Here is a 26,654-nt window from a genome sequence, read left to right as displayed (position 1 = left end):
CCTTTCTCAGGATGGGTCTGGGTGGAGAAGTGCTAGTTCTTGGGTCATCGCTGGAGATGAAGCCAGAAAGAGAAAGTGATTGGTGACTGCTTGGAAAGAGGGACCAGGCACGTTTATGACCCAAAACCAAGAGATTCTCAGTCAGTGTCAATTATTAGTCTGAGGTGCATTCAATGAGGGGGGGGGGGCGTTAAAAAGGGTTCCATCCAGGACCCCAAGGTTCTTTCCCCCCAGTACCTACAAAGGAAGCAACCTTGCTGGGGGTGAAGGGTCTTTAAGAGATAGGACTACTACCTATGTTGTTGCAAGTTAGAACTCACGGCAGAGGACAATTGTGAAGCAGAAACTGCACCCCAAAGCCATGTGTTACGTTATACTCACCCTCCAAATCTGCTGAGCGGAAGCCTCTTTGGTAAACAGCAGCCACAGTAAAAGGCTCTGTGTGCTTGCAGCACAGGGAGGCCACCCCTTCCTCAACATCTGACCCCCCATACACCATTAGCAAATGTCTCAGTGGCATTTTGGTTCTGTTGCTTTTTCAGGCAGGGAACTGTGACTCTGAACTTGTTTGGGCGGCATAAGCTGTTTCTCACCTGCCTCCCAGGTACGTTGGAGGACTTCTGCACGTGGAGTCAATGAAGCAACAATAGAGCAGCTGAGGAACCCTAAGGTCGGGGCACAGCCCGGCTGAGGGAGGAAAAGGCTGGGGCAGGCAGTGGACAGTAGAATCTCAACCGGCCGGAGCCTGAGGAGCACAGGATGAAAGGAGCTCAGGGAAGTACTTTCACCCGAAGGCTTCAGTGTCCAGGTCTGACCACATTCCAGGGCACTCTTGCTTATGGGGACAGATTTGTTCTCACAGGGTTGAGGGACTGCAAGGCCTCTTTCCCAAAGTCCCTCCTTCCTGTAAAGGGGGAAGTCTTTTACGTAGTCGTCTTTGCGGTGGCAATGGGGCATATTGGCAGATGGGTGTTGTGTGCCACAGCAATTTTTATGCAGAGAGAATGAAAGGTAGTCTCCTCCCCTAGCCCCTGGTCCTTCCTTTCATCATTTATCTGCTTTAAGATAATATGATCTTAAAGCACCCAAGCCTACTTCAGTAAGAGAGTTTCCACATAACATGTTGGTGATAAAGTCCTTCAATTTTTTTGGTTGTTTTTATTTTTTTCTTTAAAGTCCACTGATCGTCACAAAAACCCAGAAAATGCAACTAAGGAGAAATCAAATGTCCAACTGAGACCTAAGAACCCAGAGCTACGGAGGGAGACGTGGCACTGGACTGCTGGGTGTGCACGAGGGGTGGGAGGGATGACTCCACTGGGGCCTGGCTGAGGGCTGTGGGGAGACACAGGACGGAGCGAGGCAGCTGGCAGCCGGTTATGTTAACCGCTGCACGATGACAGCGTTGAGCAGGTTGGCTTCCTTCAGGGTCTGGCTCTCATCAGCCAGCTCTTTGTTTGGGAAGGTAGTCATGAGGACAAAACTGGTGGCAGCCATGGCCGGTCGGGCGTCCACGATGAAGAGCCGGATGTCGCTGATCCTGGGGCAGAGGGGGTGAGTGGGGAGGCAGGTGAGCAGAGTCTTCTCCACTGTCCACCCCACCCACTCCCCTTGAGCCCCACCTCCCCTTTCTTCTCCACAGAGCAGCCAAAGCCATCATTTGGAAACACACTTTGGATCATGTCACTGCCCTACTTAAAACCATTCCTCGTTCTTCTCATTCCCCTTGGGGTCAATACAACATCCTGACTGTGGCCCCAAGGCCTGACTGATTTTACACCAGCCTCCTTCCCTTGTTCTCTTCCCCTCCTTTCAGTTCTCTCAGGCCAGGCTCCCCTCCCACATTTGGGTCCCTCTTTCTAGAGGCTCCTTTGCTGGATCCCCTCTCATAATCTTCATCACAATGCGGCCTTGGCTTGAAGGCCACCTCTCGGGCAGCCTCCCCTAAGTCCCTGGACTACGTCCCTGGGCCTTCCTTCCATGGTACTGATCAAGTCTGTCTCCTCCTGTAGACCATGAAATCCCACAGGGCACATCATAGGAGGCCCTCAAATTATTTGTCATGAGAGTTAATGAAGGGCAGCAACTCCTGAGCACCAGGAATCCCTCCTCCAGACATTGCTTGTGTCCTGCACCTAGGGATCATGAGAACAGAGTTACCTGGAAACTGATACCCTTTTTCCTTAGAGCACTTAAATAGAGGTTTTGATGCGATCTAAAATTTGGCATATCTAAGGGCCTGGACATCTGAGATGCAGCCTGAGACTTTTAGCAAGCAAACTCCTTTTACCCAGCGGGTGAGCACTCTGGGGAAGCTACGCACCCTGGGGTATAAGCAGGAGTTGTGCTGAAATGCTGGCTTTAAAGAGGGAGATGAAACTGAGGTCACGGTGAGACAGGCTAATCCCCTTAAACACTGAGAACCTGAAGTGTAATGAGTGTTCCTAATAAAAAGACACTGTCTGAACAAAGGCTCCATGTGCTCCAGGCTCACACCCGAGGCTGACCAACTTTACCCTACCGTGAACCCTGTCAATTCTCAACGACTGTCAGACACTTCACATGCCTCCCATGGGTTCTGGTTTAGTTGGCCCAACACTTGTGAAACGTAGATACCCCTGTTCTAGAGAAAACTAAAACCCCAACCAATTGCCGTCGATTCTGAGTCATGGTGACCCCGTATCTGTTGTGCTCCACAGTGTTTTCAAGGCTGTGACCTTTTGGAAGCAGACTGCCAGGCCTTTCTTCAAGGCCCCTTTAGGTGGGTTCAAACTGCCAACCTTTCAGTTAGTAGTTGAGTGCTTAACCATTTGTACCACTCAGGGACTCTTGTTCTAGAGAAAGAAGCTGCCAAATATATTTTACCAGCAACAGTCTCTGGCACCTCCTCCGCTAGTCTCATCTCTCTGTGCCTCAGTTTCTTCACCTTTAAAATGGGGCGGGGGGGGGATGAGAGATGACAGTTCGCCTTGTCCAGGTGCTCTGATTTAGCACAGCAGGTATTTCCAGAATTCTCAAAGACCAGATCTCGAAGAGACTTAATAGCCTGGTGGTTTTCAGAGGCCCCTTAGCAGCGGGGGATGCCAGGTGGGTGAGGTGCTAGGACTGTGCCCCGCTTCCACCAACCACAGCAGTTCTAATTTTATCTGTTCTACATTTGGGCTTTAGCATGAGATTTCCTTTGAACAAAAAGTCTGATGGCTAAAAAAAACTGGAGACCACTGCCTGAATCCAATCCCCTAGTTTTGCAGATGAGGAGACCACAGGAGGGAGGCGAGCAGTCACTGGGCACACTAATAGGAGAGTGGGGGCAGGACCAAAGGCTTCCGAACCGCAGTCCCTCCCGTCCTACTGCCTTCTCTGGGGATGGCACAGAGTACCTGCTGTATTTACCGGGAAGAACATCTCTCTGCTTCCCGTGTGTTTACAGGAGTCTTTGAGTACATTCCTAGAATAAGCTAGGCCAGACAATGCAAGGTACCTGTGACTGTGGTTAAATTTCTGCACCAGCCTCCCGCCGTCGGCGAGCCGTATCTGGATGTTAGTGGTAGGCTCTGACTCGTTGATGGAGATGGAGGAGCTGGCTTTGGCTTCGTTTTCTGCCTGCTGGGCTGGAGAGCTGGCATTCAACACTTGGGGGGCAGTGCTGAGGAGAGAGGACGATGTCAGGACCCGAAAGAAACCTGCCCCAGCAGGAAAGGAATCCCCTTCTCAGATTCTGGCACTGTGTTTGGTGCTGCTGCTACAGTGACTGAGACACACAGAACCCCTGCTTCATGGAATTTATGGGTCCAGAAGAATTCACCCCAAACCCTGAAGCATCTGACATCACTGCCAGCTCCCTCACTCCTACCTGACTGACCCCCGGTGAGTTACTGGATCTCCTCCTTTCTCCGTGTCCTCACCTGAACAAGGATGTGAAAGAAGGAAGGCAGTGTGCAGGAGAGCTTGGGCAGGGGGAGTGGGAAGGGGGCATTCCAAAGGAAAGCAGTTGAGGCAGACTTGATGCAGCTTGGCGTGAGTGACTGGGCATCTGTCAGGGAGGAGCCTGATGTCTTCCTGTGATGGAATTTTCAGGCCGGCATCCCCTAGTGCAATGTCACTTGTGCGTCTCACATACTCATGCACCAACGATCAGGAAGGGGCCAAGATTTCCAGAAGGTCATTTAAGCGTCAGGCACCACAGGGATTAATTGTATGAAGATGAACAGGACGTGGTGTATGCTACAGGGTCCTGAGCTCAGATCTTAGACCTGGATGAACGAGGGTTTGAATTCACCTGCTACATGGCTTTGGCAAGTTACTGACGCTCCGTTAGTTTCAAACAAGGGTAATAACAAGGATTTTTAACAAGGGTGAGGGCCACCCGCCTTGTTCAATTTTTGTGAGGACTAAAGGGGAGAGTTATATGAAACATTTAGGGTGGCTGAGAAATGCAAGTGCACCTAGAACCCCAAACTCTCCACGACTTGAGTGCCTTCTTCCCTGTCCTCTGAACCCCCATCTGGCAAACTCTCAGCCTCTCTCTTAGCAGATGGCCTGGCCTAGACGTCCACTGAGAAGAGAAGCCATTAGATAAGCACTCAGTCTCCCCCACAAAGCCTCTATCAGTACCTACACCTACCCCTTTTCCCTCTGATCCTAACAACCTAAAAAGGGCACCCTCAGCAAATCCAACTAAAGGTGTCTTCCCAAGTGTGCTTCACGGGACCCTGGTTCTTTCAGATGGCTCCAGGAAGATGTGGGAAATGCCTTGCATTCCGCCAGCAGCATCAAAGGCCACTAGCATATTAAATGTCTTGCAGATCCCATAGTTAAGACAAACTTACCTGACCACCAAACCCTCTTTTCATGTTACACTTGTTAACTTCCTGTAGAAAGAGTATTTCATGGAACTCAGTTTGGGAAACAATGTCCCGGAGCATATAATTCACAAAGAATAACTGAGAAGTGAACTTTTTTTCTGCGAATGTGAAAAATACGGGCTTAGAGAATTAGAGGAGGACACTGGCCACACTTCTTACTAAGAGAGCGGGTGCATCTATGTACGTGGGACTCAAATGTGGGCCATGGCAGAGGGATAAATTACACCACCACAGGTCTCAGGAGTTGCCTGGGAACAGTGGAAGGTTAAATGTTACAGCCATAAATGCTGGACTGGACAATGGGTTGGAGAAGGATGCTGGTGAGGAGTGAACTTCTTAGATCAGGTGGACACTTGAGACTATGTTGGCATCTCCTCCCTGGAGGGGAGATGAGAGGGTAGAGGGGGTTAGAAGCTGGCAAAATGGACACAAAAAGAGTGGAAGGAGGGAGTGGGCTACCTCATTAGGGGGAGAGCAATTGGGAGTATGTAGCAAGCTGAATATAAATTTTTGTGTGAGAGACTGACTTGATTTGTAAACTTTCACTTAAAGCACAATAAAAAGTTAAAAAAAAAATCCATAAATGCCTAAAATCTACTATATACCAGTTTTGTTCATTAGTTTTATGAATGTTAGGCCGGTTCTACAATTAGACCATAGGCAGCCTGTCCCTTAACTGTTTATAACAACTCCAAATGGCTATTTGCTGGCTAGAGAGGAGCTATCACATTTTTTAGTCAGTTCTCAAATGACAAAGAAGCTATTATTCCAAAGTAGACGAAATCTTCTGTTCAGCCAAGGTGACGGGTAGGAAGGGGAGGAGAAAAACAGGAATGGCACTTACACCCACTCTGTACTGGCCTGTCTAAGGGGTCTTTACTCCCCACAGCCTTAGTGCTCATCACAACCAGCCCTCGAGGTGGGGATTATCTCCCTTTTACAGAGACACATGCTGTGGAGCAGTTTTTAAAACTTACACAACGAACAGGACTTCTCCCTCCACATTCTGTGTGTTCATACCAGCCAAGACGTTACCAAGTTTACTTTCTATGGTTTACTCTAGGAAAATAGCAGTTATATTGAAAATGCTTTCTCAAATTACTCTCCTCCCGCTGGGGAATCTGATCAACTCCTCACTTATGAGCTGCAAATTATTGAACGTCCTGGCACCTTAACTTCCTTTTCTGTAAAATGGGGACACTTGCTCCACCACCTCCCAGTCTTGTAGGGTAGGTGGTTCATTAAGTGGTAGCCCTTATTATTGAGGGTCAATTGACGCTGGAGAATCAACACCTGTTTTGGAGTTGCACAGACCTGTGATCTGGTCCCAACTTGACCACTAAACTGAGTAAGCCATGAGGATGCCCCCTGGTGGAAGTCCTCCATACAAGGCAGCAAGCGATGTTTCTGGCCTCCGGCACAGAGCTGGCTGGTGCCTACGGAGGAAAGCCTGATGTACCTAACTCAGCTGAGTTGCCTCCGACACACCCACTACCTAGCCAGACCCTGTGCTGAGTGCTTCAACTCACCCTGTCCTCATGAGGTAGGGACTTGTCACGTTCGTGTGACAGATAAGGAAACTGAGGCTTGGTGGGGTTATGCAATGTGCAAGATCCTAGGGTTGATCTGAGGTGGAGCCAGGATATAATTTGAGCTGTGTGGCTCTAGGTTCTGTACTCTCAACACCTGCCACACTCTCCTGCCAGGCCCTGCAGTCAGGCAGACCTAGGCCTGGATTTCAGATCTGCCCGAAGTGGAAGCCTTACCCCAAGACTCAGTTTCCTCATCAATAAAATGGAGCTGAGTTGAGAAACAACAGTTAATGAGTTGAGAAAGTAACTAAATTTGCACTGCAGCCAGCATATCCTACAAGTGCAAACAAATGTTTGTGGTTATGCAAGGACATCGGAATGCGGCGCAGCATGGCAGGTAAGAGTTCAGACTACTGGGGACCGCTGCACTGACCTAGCGGTGGCCCAATCTCACCAAGTCTCAGAGCCCTCACTTACAGGGGGGAATCAAAACAGGATTACTGCAAGATGCTTACGAGCACGGCACCTAGCTAATAGGAAGCGCGCAAAAAGCAGGCGGCTATCACTCTTCAAGGTTCTATCACCTAAACTCTGGAGCAAATCACTTGGAAATGCTACCGTCTATGCATGGGCTGAAAGCAGGTCACCAAAAGGCACTGGCAGTCTGTGCTGTCCTTGAGGAGGATGGGGTGTGGAGAAGGAGCAGACATTTACAGGCTGCAATACCAAGCCTCATGATTCTTATTTTAAGCAAGGTGCTCAAAAGAGCATCGTTCCAAACTGCTCCGATCACTTGAAAACTAACAGCTGAGCCATTCTTTTCAAAAAGTGGCCGGTCCATCTGCAGCAGCGAAGGCATTCACCCAAGGACAAGAATGGTCAGATTAAACATGAGAAGACATCTACAAACCCATGAGTTCCTTTAGTGTCTCCCGTTAACACTGCGTAACAAGTCATGGGGAAACTCCGTCTCACTCAGATCAGGAGCCTGGTTCCTCGACTGCTTGTTTCCTCTGTAACTGGAATGAATTGGGCACTGAGGCACTTTCTTGCCACATATTACAAACCCTGAGTCTCTGCGACCTCCCTCGCAACAACGGCCATCCCAGAAAGCACAGGGGGCAGCCAACGCTCATCTCTAGCAGCAGTGATGCTCTGAGTGAACTCCTGCTGGTTTCCTACTAAAAATCAGATACACGGAGTCCTTCTCAAGCCCTTGAATTAGCTCCCACCCAAACAAATGAAAAACTTAAAATAGCAAAAAAAGTTTAATACAACTTAAAGAATTGTCTCAAAATCTTTGAACTGAGAACAATCTATTAACTAGTTTTCCTGATAATTTGGTGAGGGAGGAACACAGATGACTGATTTTTGAAGCAAACACCCCTGTCCAGCGTGATCTTAAGTTTGTTACTGAGAAAATTTTCTTAAACCTCTCACTTCTGATCATTTTGGTTGCCCACACCACAAAACAATGGAAAAGGTAGCAAAGTTTATGGGAAAAATTAACAAAGCTGTCCATGAAAGAGCAGATAAAATTCCACCTCACTTAGCTGTGTAAAACTTTTTAGTTCAGATTTCAAAAGAGCAAGAACTGAAATAAAATGGAAGTGGAACTGGCGATGTACAATTATTTCGCTGACAAACACCATACCTGGTTGTCAAGCTCTAGCTCAACTTGGGGCCCTTATCCTCCACACTAATAAGTATTTACTCCCAACCTGCTCAAACTGACTTCTTCAAAAATATTTTAATTTTTGAGATGTGAAGTCCTGCACATATAATACAGTTGGACCTTCCAACCGTAGACGCATTTCCTGTGAGTATTATGAAATTAAACCCAAACTATATAGTATTTTGATGCAAAATTGATACAACCTTTTGGGTTGACAATATCTTAAAAATATAAAGACCTTTTGAGCCAGCACTGTTACTTTTAGGCTATGTCCTAGATTAAGGGGTACACAAAGATTTAATTACAGAGATATTCACTGCAATGTCGATCATAATACTGGTGGCTGCCTAAATGTTTAGCAGTGGGAACAGGTTAAACAACAGTATATCCGTAAGACAGAAAATTACGTAAGCAGTAGAGGGAGAACTGTGGAAGATGTGTACTGATACAGAACGACAGCCATACGTGCTGATTAGGGAGGTGATGAAACAGCATATTGAAAACACGTGCGCTGGTGCGCGCATACATAATACACGTAAACAAGTCAAAAAGAATACACCCCAGATACTAACTGGATACTTCTAGATGTCAGGATTAGGGATAGTTTTTATTTTTTATTTGCATTTTCTGTTTTGTAAAAAGACGACTGTGTTTTACTTTAATTAATAAGAGAAAAGGCAATTATCTGGTACTCTACCAAGCACACCATGCTGATGGCTGTCAGGGAAGCCACAGCTGTGCCACCCTGAGAACGGCTGTTGTGGACTAACCCACACCCCCAGCAGTGTGGAGATGAAATGAGGACATCAGGGCTGACTTCACTGTTCAGGTCCTGGTAATCACAACCTACTGATCTCTAGTCTCCTGAGGTCTGGCCTTTGCTCCCAGTGAGGCATGAATGGCTGGCAAGGAGGTAGGGGATTCTAGGAAAGGGCCAGCCAGAAGCTCAAGGGGCACAGCTGCTGGTAGGCCAAGCTCTGATTCCTACATATAGTGGTGAGGTGAGCCAGGGCAGTGGCCAGCTTAAGAGCTGCCAGATCTAGATCAGAGAGGGTGTCTTGCTGTGCAGGTGTGTGGGAAGGAATGTCAACCAGAAAGCCTGGGTTCCAGTCCCGCCTCCACCACATACCAGCCATGTGCCCAAGGACAAGCCCTTTAACATCCAAGAGCCTCAGCTCTCACTCTGTAAAATAAGGATTGTACTGGTGAGGGCCACTACACTCTAAGAAGGCTGACCAAATAGCCCACAAGCATGGCTAAAGCTGAGTGGGCCCCTGAGAGAAAGCCACCTGTTTAAAGGCTGGCCAGGGGTCTGGCGGGAGAACTCTGATTATCAGAGATAACAGTGACTATTCCTATTCCCTCTGAATCTTCATTTCAGGTGACCTGAGTATGTGTGTCTGTTTCAGGCTGAAGCCATCACTTTAGGGCTCTATATGCATTAGCTCATTTATTCCTCACAATGATCTTAGAAGGTAAGACTCTTACTAGGCCCATTTTATAGCTGAGGAAACAAGCTGTACATCCAAGGTCATAGCTAAAAAGTAATGAAGCAGACATTTAAACTCAAGTTTGTTAACTCTGAAGCTCACATACACCTACTCTTCCTCCCATAAAAATAAAACTTGAAGTGCTTTGTAAATAGTAAAGAGCTATGCAGAGTGAGAGGCACACTGGGTCTGCTGGGCCCCGGCAGGAGGAGACTGACTCAGCCCCGCTCCAGCCTCTGCTACTCCTTACCTGCCCAGTTTCTGACCCTCGCCAGTGAAGGCTTTGAAGGCTCCCTTGGGCTTCACGAAGTCCTCGTCCCGATGGTCCTCCATGTCCAAGTTCACCTGCCCACCATGAGCTAACCTCCGCAGCTCTGCTGGCACCTCCCTGGAGGAGAAAAGGCATGCCTAGGGTCCACACAGAGCCGTGACAGACCGAGGGGAGAAGACACTTCTCAGTTCCAACTGTGAGCATCGCTGGGCTCCACAGGCAGCTGGCTACTTAGTGGCTACCTCTACCTTCTCTCTTGGGTGCTCAAGTCACTACAGAAGCCTACTTGGTCACATGACTCTGCCTAGGGTCCAAAGGCAGAAAAATGGACAAAAAAAGGTTTTTGGAGCAGGAGACTAAGATCTGTGAACATGCATCTCAACTGTGCCAAATCTGCTTTAAAACACTTCTCAAATAATAAATGTTCTCATCAGCCTCTTCCATTAGCTCGTCTGCCATCTCACTTGCTGATATGTGCTCTGGAAGAGAGATTTTCTGCTCACCCTCTGCGGATAGACTCCAGAAACTGGGCGTTGGATGGGTCTTGGTAGCTTCTGAGCTCGCCATTGTCCAGGCTGAATCCACTCTTCCAGAGCTTCAATACCACATGGACCTGTGACGGCAGGAGACAAGCAGTTCATAAACTGTTGGGAACCTGGCAAGCACGCCCGTGTGAACCTGCAAATTAGGAGGTTTTTACTATTTCATCCTGTTGCTACTGCTGAAACACACAGACACACACACACAAGGAATTCAATTAACTACCAGTCAAGTAAGTATTAAACTAAAACAGGAAGGTGATACGGCACAGGTTGGGCATGGGCTGTTTTAAGGAGTCCTAGGTTTGAATCCTGACTGCCACTCACTAGCTAGGTGGCTCTAAGCAGGTAATTCCATCAACACTATGGCTTCCTTATCTGTAGGGCTGCCAGTGAGCTTGACATGTAGCTTGTGCTCAGCTAAAATACCATGGCAAATCAACTCCTGGACTATTCTGCAGTAATTAAAAATGGTATTTAAAATTTCTGTTAAAATAACAACTCTCAATACATATTCACAAAAAAAGGTCCTGAAGATGATATATAAATGTATTAGCAGCTGCTGCCTCAAACCCAAACCAAACCTGTTGCTGTTGAGTCAATTCTGACTCACAGTGACCCTACAGGACAGAGCAGAACTGTCCCATAGGGCTTCTAAGGAGCGGCTGGTAGGTTCGAACTGCTGATCTTTTGGTTAGCAGCCAAGTTCTTAACCACTGTGCCACCAGGGCTCTAGCTGCTGCTTCAGGTGGATAAATTTTTATTTAAGTGACTGACTTCATTTTAGAATGAAACCCAAAATAATTAAAAACAAATACATCAGAGAAAATAATGGTCACAAGTCTACATAAAATGCATATGACATATTAAAAAAACTCCTTAGAATAATCTATATAGTGTGATTCCTTGTGGGCTGGGGAGATCCTATGCATAGGGGAAAAGTACTGGCTGATAAGAAAGGAAGCTAACTGAAAACAGTTGTTTCAGGTCTCCTCTGGCAGTCTGAAGACCAAGTTTTTTAACCATGCCTACACCACCTGAGAATCCCAGAGACACTTGTGCCTCTGCCTGAGCTCCATGGAATGCAGAGGAAACTTCATTCCTTGTCTGTCTCCTCCCTGCACCCTTTCTCACTAGCCCCCCTGCCCAGCGAGAAGAGAGCTGCCTTTGATTCTCATGGAACCCTCTATTCAGGGATCATAGCAAGGGCACTGTCTCTCCTGGCCGCCCTTGCAGAGGCTGCTAGTCCACGTGTAACAGGTGACCAGCACCTTCCGACCATGAGCTTCCCCAGGGAAGGCAGATGCATACTCACATCTTGGCCAGAATGTCGCCGCCTTTCTCCTGCCACGTATGCCGACTCTTCTTCTGGCGCTGCCCCAAGGCGGTAGCCACCCCCTGCAAAAGGCTACAAAAGACAAGTTCATAAACATTCGACGGGTTGGTCAATGGTGGTGGGGTTAGGTGACTGGAAGGAGGAGGCCAGAACTCCCGATCAAGCTTGTTAAGTACCTTATGTACTCTATGTGGGTATCAAACTCAGTGCCTGTAGGGCTAGGCAGTATCATAAATGAATTAAGTGGCCAAAGCTGGGGAGAAAACTGAGAGGGGGCCCTGCCCGGCTCTAGTTAATTGTGCCCATGTAGGAATTTGTGTGCAGGATAATACCAAAGATTTTTTATTTTTCCCAAAGAAGCCAGATATCCAGATTTTATGTTACAACAGATGGTTATTAATTCAATTTAAAAAAAGCAAAACACTGAGTAGGGTGAACTGGATGGGCCAAATGGAACACGTTTGCAGAGTCTGACCTAGACCATAGGCCACAGGTTTAAACACTTTGCCCCAAACTTGGTTTTATGTTAAGGGGTAAAAGAAACTGCACTGGTCTTTGATATAAAAGACCAAGTAAGCAAGTGAAAAACAAAAAATCAAAACCAGTCACTACTGGGATGAAGAAGGCCTCCTTCCCACCTCCGCAACCCAAGTCCGGGAGGCAGAGCCAATAAGCCCCTGTGCTCACTCTCGGTTTACTGGTCTCTCCAGGGCTCTTGGTCATTCGCTCCACAGCTACGGCTCCATGCTCCTTGGCACCTTTAAAGAGATCATCCACCAGCTCGTTGGGACTTTTCTTCCTGGGAGGTCCAACAATCTGCTGTCCACTTCTCTCTGAGCCCCCGGCATAAAACCTGGGCAGAAAATACACCTCTAACACCAGACGCACGTGGAAAACACGAACAGAGCAGGCACCAGGCTCTGGGCTAGGTGCCGGGCACACTGAGGCAAAGGGCACGGTGCCCATCTATGGGTGCTTACTGTCTAGTTGGGGACACATGTAAGGAGGCAGGCAGGTTTAATGCAGCGTGAGCAGCACCAGAAATCAGTGAGGGGTGCACCAGGAGCACTATGCTGGGGAGGGTAGTCAAGCGATCCTAGAAGAGGTGTCTTCTGGGCTGAGTTGTGAGGAGGAGTTTATCAGGTGAACAAATCAGGGGGGAGGGCATTCCAGCATGCATGACAGCATGTCAGCTCAGGAAAGCCAAAGCTGTGATTTATCCATCAGGTGGCCGGAAACTACAGTGACAGTCAGAAGCAGCTACACTGGTAGCTCTGGGTTAATGGCGTCAGCGGGGTGGTTAGTAGAAGCAGCTAGGTTCCAGTCCTGGCTCTGCCATGTGTGACCCTGGGCATGCCAGTGAACTGCTCTGTACCTCACTTTCCTTGTCTTTGAAATGAGAGGGAAGGACCACATGCCCTACCTACCTGCTCCTTAAGTCAGGGCCGTGAGGTTCAAATCAGCGGATGTATGCAAAAGAACAAGCACAGAGTAATGCACACATGTAAAGTGGTGTGATACGGCACCTCAGGCTCACCCAAGCCGCGCCTCACCCTGCCATTCTTGTGACAGACACTGGGAGCACGGAAGAGAGGAGAAGGTTGGGGATGACCCAAACTCAAGTCCCAAGACACCGACACTGGACTTTGTAATGGCCAAGCATGGCTTAAGATTAAGTCAGCACTTTTCTACCTGGATCTGAAAATCAGTTGTCACAGAGCCTGGCCAACTGCCCCCTTATCATTCTCACTGACAGCTAAGTCAATACCACATCCCTGAGTGGGGAGAGTTGAGGACCTGTAAAATTTAGCCTCGGCCCTCTATTTCTTGGCATTCCCCAGGGGGTGCAAGGCAAAGCCACAGACCTCGGTGAGGACAACAGCATCAGTGTCATTTCAGATCTGCAATGCTGAGGGGCTACGAAAGTAGTGCGGATATGGAGCGAAGGAAGGTTATCACGTTGCGGATGGGCTTGGGCGGCAGGAGGAGGTCATTTAGGACCTGGGCATCACATATGTGATGCTGTTGCCTCTCATTCAAGGAGTGTAAAAAGCCCTAAAATTAACATTTATTCCTGAACCTTCAGTGTATCTAAAAAAGGAAGGCTCTGAGGCAGCATGAAGGTCACAATACGGATGAAAACAGAATAGAATGCATGTAATTCCTCAGCCCACTTCCCAAAGAGTAACCGTGATGAGGTAATTGCATTTCCATAATGGTTACTATACGATGTTCCTTAGGAATGTTCAACAGACCAAGGCAGATCCCGTGGAGAACCAACACCCATAAGATCAGACCACAGCCAGTTCATTCTAGGCAGACGAAGTTCTGCTCAACGGACTATACGGGCTTTATTAAGGGATCTCAAAGCCTTGGCTTAAGAACTAAGAGCCTTGTGATCAAGTGCCTTAAAAATATTCATATCCTTAACCTGGATTTCCATTTCTAGAAACTATTCTAAGAAAATCACCTGAAATGGGGTCAAAGATTAATACACAAAGATGTTCACAGCACTGACATTTACTGCAGTAAAAACACAAAACAATCTAAATATTGGACATTCCATATAATGGATTATTATTATAACCACTGAGAATGCTTATGAAAAATTTTAATAACACGAGGAAGTGCTTAAGATGTAACATTAAATCCACAAAAGCAAGAGGCAAAATTATCTGTCACCGTGTAAAATATAATATAAAACAAAGTATATTTATACACAAAACAAAGACTGAAAGGAAATAGGCCAAAATATTAACTGTACATTATTCTGTATTCTCCACAATGGTCAAGAATTACTTTCATTAAAAAAAAAAAAAAAATTAGGTTAGAAAAAAATCTGTGTGTTGTGTGTGTACTGGGGGAATATACATAATAAGCCTTCTACTGTTATTTACATGGATATAGTGCTTTTTCAACTAAAAGGAAAGAGCAGGAAAGAAATACATCAAAATATTCTTGATACTTGGTTACCTCTGGATTATGATTTTTTTTCCTTCTTTATGATTTCCTTCCTTCTTCCTAGTTTTCTCAATAAACACATATCATTTTAATAATTAAAAATGAAATAAAAAACCTGAGAGTGTCACAAAAGAAAAAAAAATAGTAACAGGGAGCAGGAATCATGTCTAAGCTACCAGCTGCTCCTGGTTCACGCAGACTAGCCCCGACAGTAAGGGCAGGCATCGACTGAGCACAATCACCAGGTTCTGTTCTAGGTGATTTATACATTATCATGAGCTTTCGCACGGACTGTGCCCCCGTCAGAGACTCACCTCTGGCCCTCCTCCTCCTCCTCTTCATCATCTTGGTCATGAATGAGGTCTCTGAAGGATGTTACCCTACTATCACTGGAGACACAGAAAGGAGCGAAATCATCTCAGAAAGGGTTAAAGACTGATACCCGCCCGGCCCACGGCAGCTGCTGGAGTTGAGGGTGGAATGGGAGATTTTTTGGGTGGAGCAGCCAAAGGATACACATGGAAGGTTAGCCCCCCTAAGTTTATATGCAAAATAACGTGGCTTTTTTTTCAAGGTCACACAAAACTGAGAAGGAATTAGAAAATGCTACTGTGAGATAAAATGGAATCTAATTCAGGCCCTCCTGGGGGGCGGGTATGGTGGGGTCTGTACTAGTTTAACAACCTACTACTGGGTAATGGCTTTGGTCATTTATTTTTAAATGAGTGAATGTATTTCAGGCCCTGAACAGGATGGTAGGTATATAAAGATGATCAGACACAGCTCTTATCCCTGAGATGCTTATAGGTAAGTGGCACAGGTGGGCCAGGAGGCCATGCATTAAATGCTATGCAACATGGGCTATGACCGAGGGAAGCATGCAGGGCTGTGCAAAGCACAGAGCTTCTTGTTCTGATTGGGTGTGGGGATGGGGAGGCATCAAGAAAGGCTTCCCAGAAGAACGCAGTATCTGGACTGAGTGGACAGTCACTCAGGGAAACGAAGGGTGGTAGGGCTGGTGGGAGAGGGGACCGGTAAGGCATTATGGGAAAGCCGCATACGGTAACACATTAGAGGAAGGTCAAGCAGTCAAGAAGGAGGAATGAAATGAATAGGAGACAAGGGTCCTATCTGCTTCTGCTGTAGGTTAGTCAAGAAAAAGTATGAAAAAAAAAAATGTGTGGGGTGGTGTGAGTAGGGTAACTCTCTTCTTCTGACATTGTTTAGATTGCCACTTTTTTCCTAGTTTAGACCTGGCCTCAAGAAACAATCTTGGGAAACAGGACCAATGGAAACAGGGAACCTGGGGTGGAGAAGGGGAGAGTGTTGATACATCATGGGGTTGGCAACCAATGTCACAAAACAGTTTGTATATTAATTGTTTAATGAGAAACTAATTTGCTCTGTGAACTTTCACCTAAAGCACAATTAAGAAAAAAAAAATCTCAGCTCTTCAAGGACGAGGAGACAAGTTTTACAGCAATAAAAAACATTTCTCTCTATTTCTTAGGGAGAAAAGTAGCTCTCCTATAATACAGGAAGAGACGGGTAATACAGGGTTAGTAGGGCTACATGGAAGAGGAGTTGTTTACTAGGAAGAAAGCTCCAACTCAGTCTTGAAGAAACATTTATTTCAAGGAAACAATCAGTAGGACAGATGAGGCTCTGAGGTCCCATCAACTAAAAACAAGAGGACAAAGAGTGGTCAATGCAGCAAATACATTCCCTGCACGAGCGAGCTGAGAGCAACCTCCTGGGTATTCCTTGATGCTCCATATGACACGGTTCAAGTGGATACAAGTGACAAGCTACATATCAGTGCCCTGTGAGGCTTATTCCACTCCTTAATCTTCAACAGCTTATTCCACTCAAATCTCTTCAACAGCTTTGAAGGTAGGTAGGGTGCCCACCATGGAGTCCCTGAGTGATGCAAATGGTTAAACACTTGACTAGTAGCTGAAAGGTTGGCAGTTTGAATCCACTCGGAGGTGCCTCAGAAGACAGGCCTGGTGATCTGCTTCTGAAAGGTCACAGCCTTGACAACCCTTTGGAGCAGTTCTACTCTGCACACATAGGTTCGCCATGAGTTGGAATAGACTTGACTGCAATTAAAAACAACAGAGTACTCACCATCTCACCAGTCTCTTCAAATGACTTTAGCTTAGGCTGAGCACCTATGGAAAACCACCTTTTATCTCCCTGTCATAAAGCGTCTTCAAATACAAACTGCACACCTGCTTGAGCAGACCACCTGCTCTGGGTATGGGTTTGTTTCTTTCCCTGTAAGTTGACACATCCAGGTTCTGACAGTATCTAACAGAGACTTTGGTGTCCATTACTTGGCTCAAATCTCAATTTTGCCTCCAACTTTGGGATCTTGGGCATGTTACTTATGCCTTCATTTTCGCACGTGTGAACTGAGATAACCCCAACGCCTGCCTCATGGCTTTACGTGAGCTGTGAGTGCACTAACGCACGTGAAACCCCTGGCAGTGTGTGGCACATTTGAGTACTACTTTTGAGCAGTGGTTCTCCACGTGTGGTCCTTGGACCAGGAGCATCAGCATTATCTGGGAACCTGTAAGAAAGGCAAATTCTCAGGCCCTACGTCACTACTCCTGAATCAGAACTCTGGGAATGGGGCCCGGCACTCTGTGCTTTAAGGAACCCTCCAGGTAATTCTGATACACCCTCAAGTGTGACAACCACTGCTCTGGAGTAACAAATGCTTAGTTTTTTACACCCTGCATGTCTTGGGGGCATTACAAATTCCCAAATACTTCGTTCTACGGTCTCCACAGATTAACAAAATGTCTGAGAGATTTCAATTTTTCGGCATCAAAACTGTATGTCCCAGGCTATCCCGGATACCTGAAGTAGCACAAAAGTCCTCTGTCAGACTGTATTTTCAGCTTTTAATTTGGTCATTTTAGCTCTATGACAGTGCCTTTCTGCGATAAAAGAAAGGCTGTCCGCATTGTCCAATACGAAAGTCACTAGTCATGTGTGGCTACTGAGCATTTGAAATGTGGCTAGTTTAAATAAATAACTCAATGTTTGTTTCATTTAATCTTAACTAATTTATATAGCCACATGAGGCTCACAGCTACCATGCTGGATAGTGTAGCTCTAAAAAACCAGACAATGGTGGTCCCTAAAATTCTAAGGAAGTACAGCTTTTGTTGGATGAAAAGGAAAGAAAAGGAAGAAACTAGCAACTATTTCTTGCTTGAACCTGTGGTTAGGTCCAGGGGCGGAGGGTGCTGGGCAGGGAGGCAGCACATGGCAGTAGATGCAGCTTTGGATTTAGACAAACTTGGACTTGAACATGCCATAATGGCACCTGTGAGTTACTCAACCTTTCTAAGGCTGAGCATCTTGTGAAATGGTGAGCACCCTACCCACTTCCAAAGCTGGTGAGAGGTTTAAAGAGGAGATACAGGTGAGAATATTTGGCAAAGCTGGGCGGATGGTGGATGCTCCTGAAATATTAATCCTTTCCTTCCAGGAATTTACAGCCTACTTAGGGGGGAAAAAAAAATACAGTAACAGGAAAAGTGCTGAAGACAACACGGGAGAGATGTCTCCCTGTGGTACAAGAATATGGGTCAAAGAAGTGAATGAATGAGAGTTGTGACTACAGTTCTGACAAACAAGACTGTGATGTGATGCCCCATCAGGGGTTGGGGATCACAGGCTCTGTGGAGGAGAGGGGGATGGAGCCGGACCTGGAAGATACAAAGGGATTTGGACAGACAGAAAGGAAGAAAGCAGACATGTCTTGTCAGGTGAGAAGCTCAAATAAGCAAGAGAACCAAAAATAAGGCAGAATTGGGATATTAAAGACAACGGTTTGGTTGGAACAAAGGATTAAGAAACAGGGAAAAGGGGTAAGATTAGGAAGCTTGGCTCAGGGCAAGCTCTGGAGGCCCTGAATGTTTGCAAGGAGAGCCAGACACTAGAAGCAGAAGCAGGCTTGCATTTAAACCCTTCATTTACTAGCTGTGTGATCTTGGGAAGATGCCCAGCCTCAGTGTCCTCATCTGTAAAATGGGCTAACGATAGTACCCACCTCACAGGGTTGTTGGGAGGACCAAAGTATGTGAAGGTTTAACTCAGTGCCTGACACCTAATAAACCCCAAAACCAAACCCAGTGCCATCGAGTCAATTCTGACTCATAGCGACCCTATAGGACAGAGGAGAACTGCCCCACAAAGTTTCCAAGAACCGCCTGGCAGGTTCCAACTGCCGACCCTTTGGTTAGCAGCCGTAGCACTTAACCACTACGCCACTAGGGTTTCCGACACCTAATAAGTGCTCAATAAATGACAGCTGTCATTACCGAGGAGTTCAGACTGTCTCCTATAGCAACAGTTAACCTTTTTCTGTCCCAGAGGTGTTTAAGAATATGATAAAATCTATGGATTCTCTGCCAGGAAAGATACATGCAGACAAATACACAAACTTTTGCCTCAATTTCATGTAATTTACATACCTTCTCAAGTCCATTCCACAGGCTCCCCTGTAGAGGTTCAGAGGCTCTATATTAAGAACCCATTTTACGGTCAAAGGAGGAACTCACTGGTTGAGTGCTGCTATGTGGCACCAGTGATGACACAAAAGGGTACTTAAGATGAAGATGAGTGGAATGGAGCGAGCCCAGCAGCAGGACGAAGCTTGCAACAGCCTGGTCAGAGTGGGGCAGGCCCCACACAGAAGTCCTCTGAAGTGCTAGGGCAAGTTTGGCTTCTCCTGAGAATGAGTCAGCTTTTTCCTCCTGGATGAGGACAACGATGTAACAAACTGTGTTCTCCCTTCCCTTTCTTAATGTTAGACTCTGCTATTTCCTTACTTCTTTTACTTTTATATGTCTATTTTTTAATATGTTTACTTTTGTGGACTGAGGCAGACAACACACAAGAAAAGAACGAGGAAGGTGAGAATGGAAGCTAAGAATAATAAAACGACAGTAACAGCAGCTAACATTTATTGTGTTCTAAGTACTGGGCAGTGTTTTGTTCTGTTGTGCACAGGGTCACTGTGAGTCGGAACCGACTCAAGGGCACCTAACAACAACAACAAAGTACCTTGCAAGTATTAACTCATCTAATCTCCTATGTGGTAAGCACTACTATCACTCCCATTTGACAGGGGAGAGAAACTGTGGGACTGAGATGTTAAGCAACCTGCCCAAGGTCACAAAGCTCGTAGGTGGCAGAGTTGGGATCTGAACCTAGGCAGTTAGGCAGGATCCTGGGCCCCTGCCCTAATAAATCTCTACCGCCACAAGGCTTTGGGACTACTGGAGGAGAGGAGTCTAACTACATGATGTACGTTAGAGATCGTGTTTCAACTCTCTCCCATTCGTTTTGTCTGACATGCCGACACCCCGACAGTAACCTGGGGCTGTAAGACTCACATCCTGGGAAATCAGCCACCTCTACCAGCAGCTGCAGGAAGAGCCAAGGCCCCGACAACCATGTCCCAGGCAGTACATCTGACATACCATCACTGACACCTCACAGGTTAGTATCTGCAAATAACTGGAAGATTACTTGCCTATTACCTCTTTTCTCTGGAGATGGGAGGTAGAGGAAGAAGTTAAAGGAAGCAAAGAAATCTGGGGTTAGTGTTCCTTTTTCAAAGGAGGAAACACAGCCTTAAAATTCCGATGACCCCAGAGAGAAATAATTTACCACTTCACTGGCAAATAAATACGATACTTGTATTCTAGGGTTGAGTTCAAAATAAATTTTTCTGGCTACAACATATACCAGAGGGTAGGAGCAAATCGGGCTCAAGCAGAAAGGGAAGCCTAATTCAGACATATTTACAGGACAGACCCTGCCTGCCTCCTGGAAGACCAGTGCTGTCCCACTCTGCAAATCACCCCAGCATTGATCTGCTGTGGAAAGCAGGAAGCCAGGGGAACAGGGCAGGGGATACCAAATGGCATCACAGAGGTTAGCACTGCTTTACCTAACAAGGTTTCCCTAATCAGCATGGGAAGGGGGGTGGTTATGCAGGCTTATTTTCTGTAAGACTTCTTTGGGCTTCCAGGAGGGTAATGGGTATCCTAAAAATATCAGAAGAGCCCTTCAAGACCCAATTATTTTCTCCTTTTTTTGTTGAGACTATGTGTTTTCACCAATGAAGGCATGTTGACTAAAGGACCAATTCAGGGTTTTTGCTATGAGTTATGAACTCTGACACCCATTATCTGGCACTGCACGTGTCCCAGTGGCCCTGGACGACATAAATTCTATCGATATGAGACAATGATAAAATTGTTTTATTTCTTGAAAATTTGCAAAACATGAGGTACAATGTGAAGGTACCTGGCAATGACTGCACATAAGTTAAAACTGGGCTATCCCCTTTTCCAAAGAACACCAGAGGCACAAAAAGGTGGGTAGGATACCATACGTCCCACAGAGTCATCTGGCCTAAACTTTGACTTCTATAGCACCCCTGAAAGGAAGTCCTTTGGTGTCTAATTAAAAAACTTCCAAGGATGGACGTGTTGTTCCTCATAATTCATAAATAAAGGTTCCTCAAAATTCTTAGAAGTAGGTTCTGTAGTTTTCCCCGGGATCGAATCATTAACCATACTCAGGTAAGTCATACACATCTCCATAAGAAACGAATGAACCTTATAGGGAATTACTACCCTCCACTCATTCTTTTTCTTTTATTGTGCTTTAAGTGAAAGTTTACAAATGAAGTCAGTTTCTCACACGAAAACTTATACACGCATTGTTATGTGACCCTAGCTGCTCTGTCTACAATGTGACAACACACTCCTCTCCACCCTGTATCTCCTGTGTCCATTCAATCAGCTCCTGTCCCCTTCTGCCTTCTCATATCTCCTCTGGACAGGAGCCGCCCACATAGTCTCATGTGTCTACTTGAGCAAAGAAGCACACTCCTCACCGGTATCATTTTATGTCTTATCGCCCAGTTTAATCTTTGTCTGAAGAGTTGGCTTCAGGAATGGTTTTAGTTTTAGGCTAACAGGGTCCGGGGGCCATGTCTTCTGGGGTCCTTCCAGTCTCAGTCAGACAATGAAGTCTGGTCTTTTTACTAGAATTTGAGTTATGCACCCAATTTTTCTTCCGCTCCATCAGGGACTCTCTATTGTGTTCCCTGTCAGGGTGGTCACTGTCCACCACTCACTCTTAACTTTCTCACTCAAATCCAAAGGTCCACACCCTCCAGGCCTGACCCCTCCATCAAGTCAGAAAATAGCTCCTTGTCACTGCTGCAAGTGTACTCATGTAGCAGTAACTGAAGTTGGCCCTTACCTGGGAGCTGTGCCTCTGGACACTGAACTGGGGGTTGCCTGCGAAATGGTCACAATGTCTTCGTCCCCTCCGTCCTCATAAAAGCTTGCCAGGGCAATCTGAAACAGACAGGTAGACCCTTAAACAGGTCTTTACCTAACACACACCTCCTTTGAGCACAAAGGAAAAAATACACAAAGACACAGCCCACATTTACAAAGTGGTCACAGAAAATCAGACCAAGAAGTAACAGCCCAATTATTACCAGTCTTCATACCACCTAAAACAAACTCCACCCACTTAGGGGAAAAGAAAGCAAGGGAGGGTTGGGATGGAAGACTCTCCTCATTCTTGTTTTACTAGGCAATGTGATCCAGTTAAAGAAGGGTACATTTATTGAGTATTTACTTATGTGCCGGGTTATTCTGAGCACTCTACACACGTACAAATTCATTTAATCCTCACAGAACGCTACATGATTAATACTATTACCATCTCATTTTACAACTGATACAGAAGCACTGAGAAGTTAAGTAAACTGCCCAAAGTTACAGCTGGTAAGGACTGGGGCCAGGATTCGATCCTAGACAGTCTGCTTAGCGCCCTCCTTGCTCTTACTTCTTGTTACTGCCAGGAGTCAGGAACTGTGTATCAGTCCAGGGCTACTTTTACTTTCTCTCTGAGATCCAGTTTCTTAATCTGAAATAGAGACCCGTGACCTACCAGCCCTGCATACTGGATGAGAGGATCCACTAAGACTTATGCACAGTCATGTTTTAGCTCTGTACGTACAGAAGGAATATGGGAGTCCTTTGGTCATCTGTGGTTGTACGTCTCTCTCACTGACTCATTCAACAGGCACTCACTAATCAAGTACTTTGCACAAAGAAGTAAGAGCACTGAGGTCTACAGAGATGAAAGCCGTGGCTTTGTCAAGGTCCTCAGTCTGCTGAGAGACAGTGTGCTGTTGTGGGACATAACCAACCTGCTGGGAGAAGTGTGCCTTTGCAGGATTTAATGAGCCTGATAGGAGACAGTGTGCTGAAGAGGTACCTGCACTGAGTTGGGACTCTGGGGGCCTAGATTCAAGTTCTGGCCATGCCAGGCAAGTCATGTCACATGCATGAGCCTCAGTTTCCCCATCTATAAAGTGAGGAGAATGGACTTGACAACCTGCCAGCTATAATATGATGTGATTCTAGGTCTTTCAGGCAGAAGCCACATTTTGTAATTCTGCCCAGGACGGGGTGTCACACTTAAAGTGTGTGTCTGTACAGGATGTGATGCTTTACCCGACTCTTAAATTTGTGAGACAATGTAGAATGGTGGAGTCTGAAGACCTCATTCAAATCCTGGCCCCACTATTTACTGGCTGTATAACCCTGGGCACATCTCTTGTCTTCTGAGCTTTCGATTCCTCATCTATAAGATGGGCTAATCTCCTTTACTTCAAAGTGTTGTTAGGACGAAATCAATCATTATATGTAAAGTGCCTGGCATATGATATTAAGAGCTTGGGTTCTGGAACTAAGTTCTAATCCTACCTCTTCCACTTGGTAGCTAGAGAGGCCTTGAGCAAGTTACTTAACCTCCCTAAGACTCAGCTGGAAAATGTGAAGTTTAAATGACATAATCCATGTAAATGCCTGGCACATAGTAAGCACTCAATATTAATCATCGTCATGATGGTGTACCTAAGACGTAGGCTGGCCAAGAACATTTATGCAATTCCTTCAACAATTAACTACCGGGTGCCTGTTACGTGCTAGGCATTGTTCTAGGAACCGAGAATTCAGCAGTGTACAAAAAGCCCTACCTTCTGGAACTTATCTTAGGTCTTCTTAATCGACAAACAAGTGTCATATTTAATGAGTTTTTAGTACGGGCCAGTGAACTAGCCGGTAACAACATAAGACACCCATTTTACAGATAGTTTAACTGAGGTGAAAAGGATCCAATTATCCGCCACCATCCCAGGGGCAGTTACTCCCAGCAATTAGGTAGAAGGGGGCGTGGACCGGCTTCCAGGCCCGGCTTCTCCCGCCACCGACGACCCAGCTACAGAAATGAAAACGATCGACCACCGCGTCCCGAGCCCTGCTCCACCCGGGAGACGGTCCTGAGGGCTGGGCCGGCTTCCAGCCCAGACGCGGCGCGCCACCAAGCGCCCCTTCTCCACGCGGGCCGCGCGGCACAGCCCAAAGCCTCGCTAACCCCACGAGCCGGCGAGGCAGAGGGGGAAACTGAGGCCCGGCACAGCAGGTCGGGCGCGGGCCCGGGTCCCCGCACGTCTAGACCAAGCCGGCGAGGCAAGCAGTCCCGGGACCCTGAGGCCGGGGTCGGGCCGCGGCCAGAACTCGGGCCGCAGCCGGGCGGGGATGACTATGCGCTTCGACCACTGAGGGACTGCCGCGCCCAGGGTCAGCGCCCCGGAGCCCCAGGTCGGCCCGACCCGGCCCGCCTCGCGGCGCTACCTGCAGATCCCAGCCGGCTGACTCGAGATAGAAGCGGGCCCTGTCCTCCTCGGCGCCCGTCACCGCCACGAACTCCCTCAGCGCGTCCTGTCGCTCCGCCGCCATCTTTGCCCGGTGCGCCGCCCAAACCGCTCCGGCCGCCGCTGCGCAGCGCCAGCCCCGCCGCCGCGTTCCGCCCGGCAGCCGGCCCGGCCCAGCCGCTCAGAGACCCCTCCAAGCGCCGCCCAGCGCGGTGCGCTATGCAAAGTACTCCGTGCGGGAAACCCTGCCGTTCTGCGCCCTCTGTCGGCCGCGGCGCGGACCCGCAGCCTAGCGGCGGGGGTAGGAGTGGACGCGGAGAGAGGTGGGCGGGCTGTCCATGTCCCTCTGGGAGGAAGGTCCCCTAAAGGCAGTGGTGTCACTAGGGTTGGTGTTACCCACCCTCCCCATGGGCCTCCTCCCATACTAGGTCATACAGAATCCCCGCATCATAATAATAATAAAAAAGATAAATTAGCAATATTAAAAAGAAAGTTTAATTCAATTGGATATGTTCTATCAAATGTAAATTGTAATGTGTCGCTATTTTTTAAACCATAATTCAAATTTAAAACCTGAAAATTTAATTAAAATCAGATATATATATTTGTAAGATGGTGATGTTCTTAAAGAAAGTTAAGAGACTAAAATTTTAAAAAGACTGAATTAAAGAGGCTAAAATTAAAAAAAACAGTTTATAAAGAAAACGTTCTACATTCTACTTTGGTGAGTAGCGTCTGGGGTCTTAAAAGCCTGTGAGCAGCCATCTAGGATACTCCACTGGCCTCACCCCTTCAGGAGCAAGAGAGAATGAAGAAAACTGAAGATATAAGGGAAAGATTAGTGGAGAGGACTAATGGACCGCAAATACCATGGCCTTTACCAGGCTGAGTTCAGTACGGCTGGATGGTGTCCAGCTACCACCACTGACTGCTCTGACAGGGATCACAATAGAGGGTCCCGAAGAGAGCTGGAGAAAAATATAGAACAAAATTCTAACTCACAAAAAAAGACCAGACTTACTGGCCTGACAGAGACTGGAGAAACCCTGAGAGTATGGCCCCTGGACATGAAGTCACTCCTGAGGTTCACCCTTCAACCAAAGATTAGACAGGCCCATAAAACAAAATGAGACTAAAGGGGCACACCAGCCCAGGGGCAAGGACTAGAAGGCAGGAGGGGACAGGAAAACTGGTAATGGGGAGCTCAAGGTTGAGAAGGGAGAGTGTTGACATGTTGTGGGGTTGTTAACGAATGTCGTAAAACAATATGTGTACTAACCGTTTAAAGAGAAATTAGTTTGTTCTGTAAACCATCTAAAGTACAATAATAACAAAAAAAGCTGAATTTAAGATTTAAGTTATATTTCTAAACATGTATCAAGAAACATAGCATTTCCCCCACTTCATGTTTTAAGTTGTCAATTCATGTAGTTATCAGAGTTATATAATCAGTTATTATACATGTAAGTTTATTGTCAATTTTAATCATAGAATAATACGTGGTAAATATAGTTGTAAATTGCTTAAATGTAATATTTCTTAGATTATATGAATACTAAGGAAAAAATTGTTTCTTAAAACCTTTCTGCATTGAATTACAACATTGTTAGTTACCTTATTATTTATTTTTTTTATGAGTAACTGAGTGGAAGTCTGTTTTGATTTTTCCCCTTTTCTTTTAATTACTACTTCATTCTCAAAAAAGTTACTGATATAGGTTCATAAATACTACTTAACCACAATATTGTTGTTGTTAGGTGCCGTCAGTCCGTTCTGACTCATAGCGACCCTATGTAGAAGAGCACTAAACACTGCCCAGTACTGTGCCATCCTCAGAATTGTTATGCTTGAGCCCATTGTTGCAACCATTGTGTCAATCCATCTCCTTGAGGGTCTTCCTCTTTTTTGCTGACCTTCTATTTTACCAAGCATAATATCCTTCTCCAGGTCTGATCCCTCCTGCAAAGTATGTGAGATGATGTCTTGCCATTCTTACTTCCCAGGAACATTCTGGCTGTACTTTTTCCAAGACAGATTTGTTGGTTCTTCTGGCAGCCCATGGTATATTTAATATTCTTCACCAATACGGTAATTCAAAGGCATCAACTCTTCTTCAGTCTTCCTTATTTGCTGTCTAGCTTTCTCATGCATATGAGGCAATTGAAAATACTATGGTTTGGGTCAGGTGCACCTTAGTCCTCAAAATG

General features: G+C 46.5%; 1 protein-coding gene across 1 annotated transcript; it reads right to left on the bottom strand.

Moving 5' to 3' along the window:
* Positions 1-1,123: 1,123 nt before the first annotated feature.
* On the bottom strand, positions 1,124-24,559 carry NSFL1C (NSFL1 cofactor). Its single transcript, XM_003411623.4, has 9 exons — positions 24,428-24,559; positions 21,975-22,072; positions 14,984-15,058; positions 12,396-12,561; positions 11,688-11,780; positions 10,337-10,446; positions 9,813-9,950; positions 3,482-3,646; positions 1,124-1,540 (listed from the first exon to the last, which is right to left on the bottom strand). Exons 1-9 carry the CDS (start codon positions 24,530-24,532, stop codon positions 1,378-1,380), a joined length of 1,113 nt encoding a protein of 370 aa, XP_003411671.1. The 5' UTR covers positions 24,533-24,559; the 3' UTR covers positions 1,124-1,377.
* Positions 24,560-26,654: the final 2,095 nt, after the last annotated feature.

The sequence above is a fragment of the Loxodonta africana genome, chromosome 24 (assembly GCF_030014295.1).
Source record: "Loxodonta africana isolate mLoxAfr1 chromosome 24, mLoxAfr1.hap2, whole genome shotgun sequence".
Lineage (NCBI taxonomy): Eukaryota > Metazoa > Chordata > Mammalia > Proboscidea > Elephantidae > Loxodonta > Loxodonta africana.
Note: the sequence above shows the minus strand (reverse complement) of the source record. Positions and strands in the feature narration are given on the sequence as shown.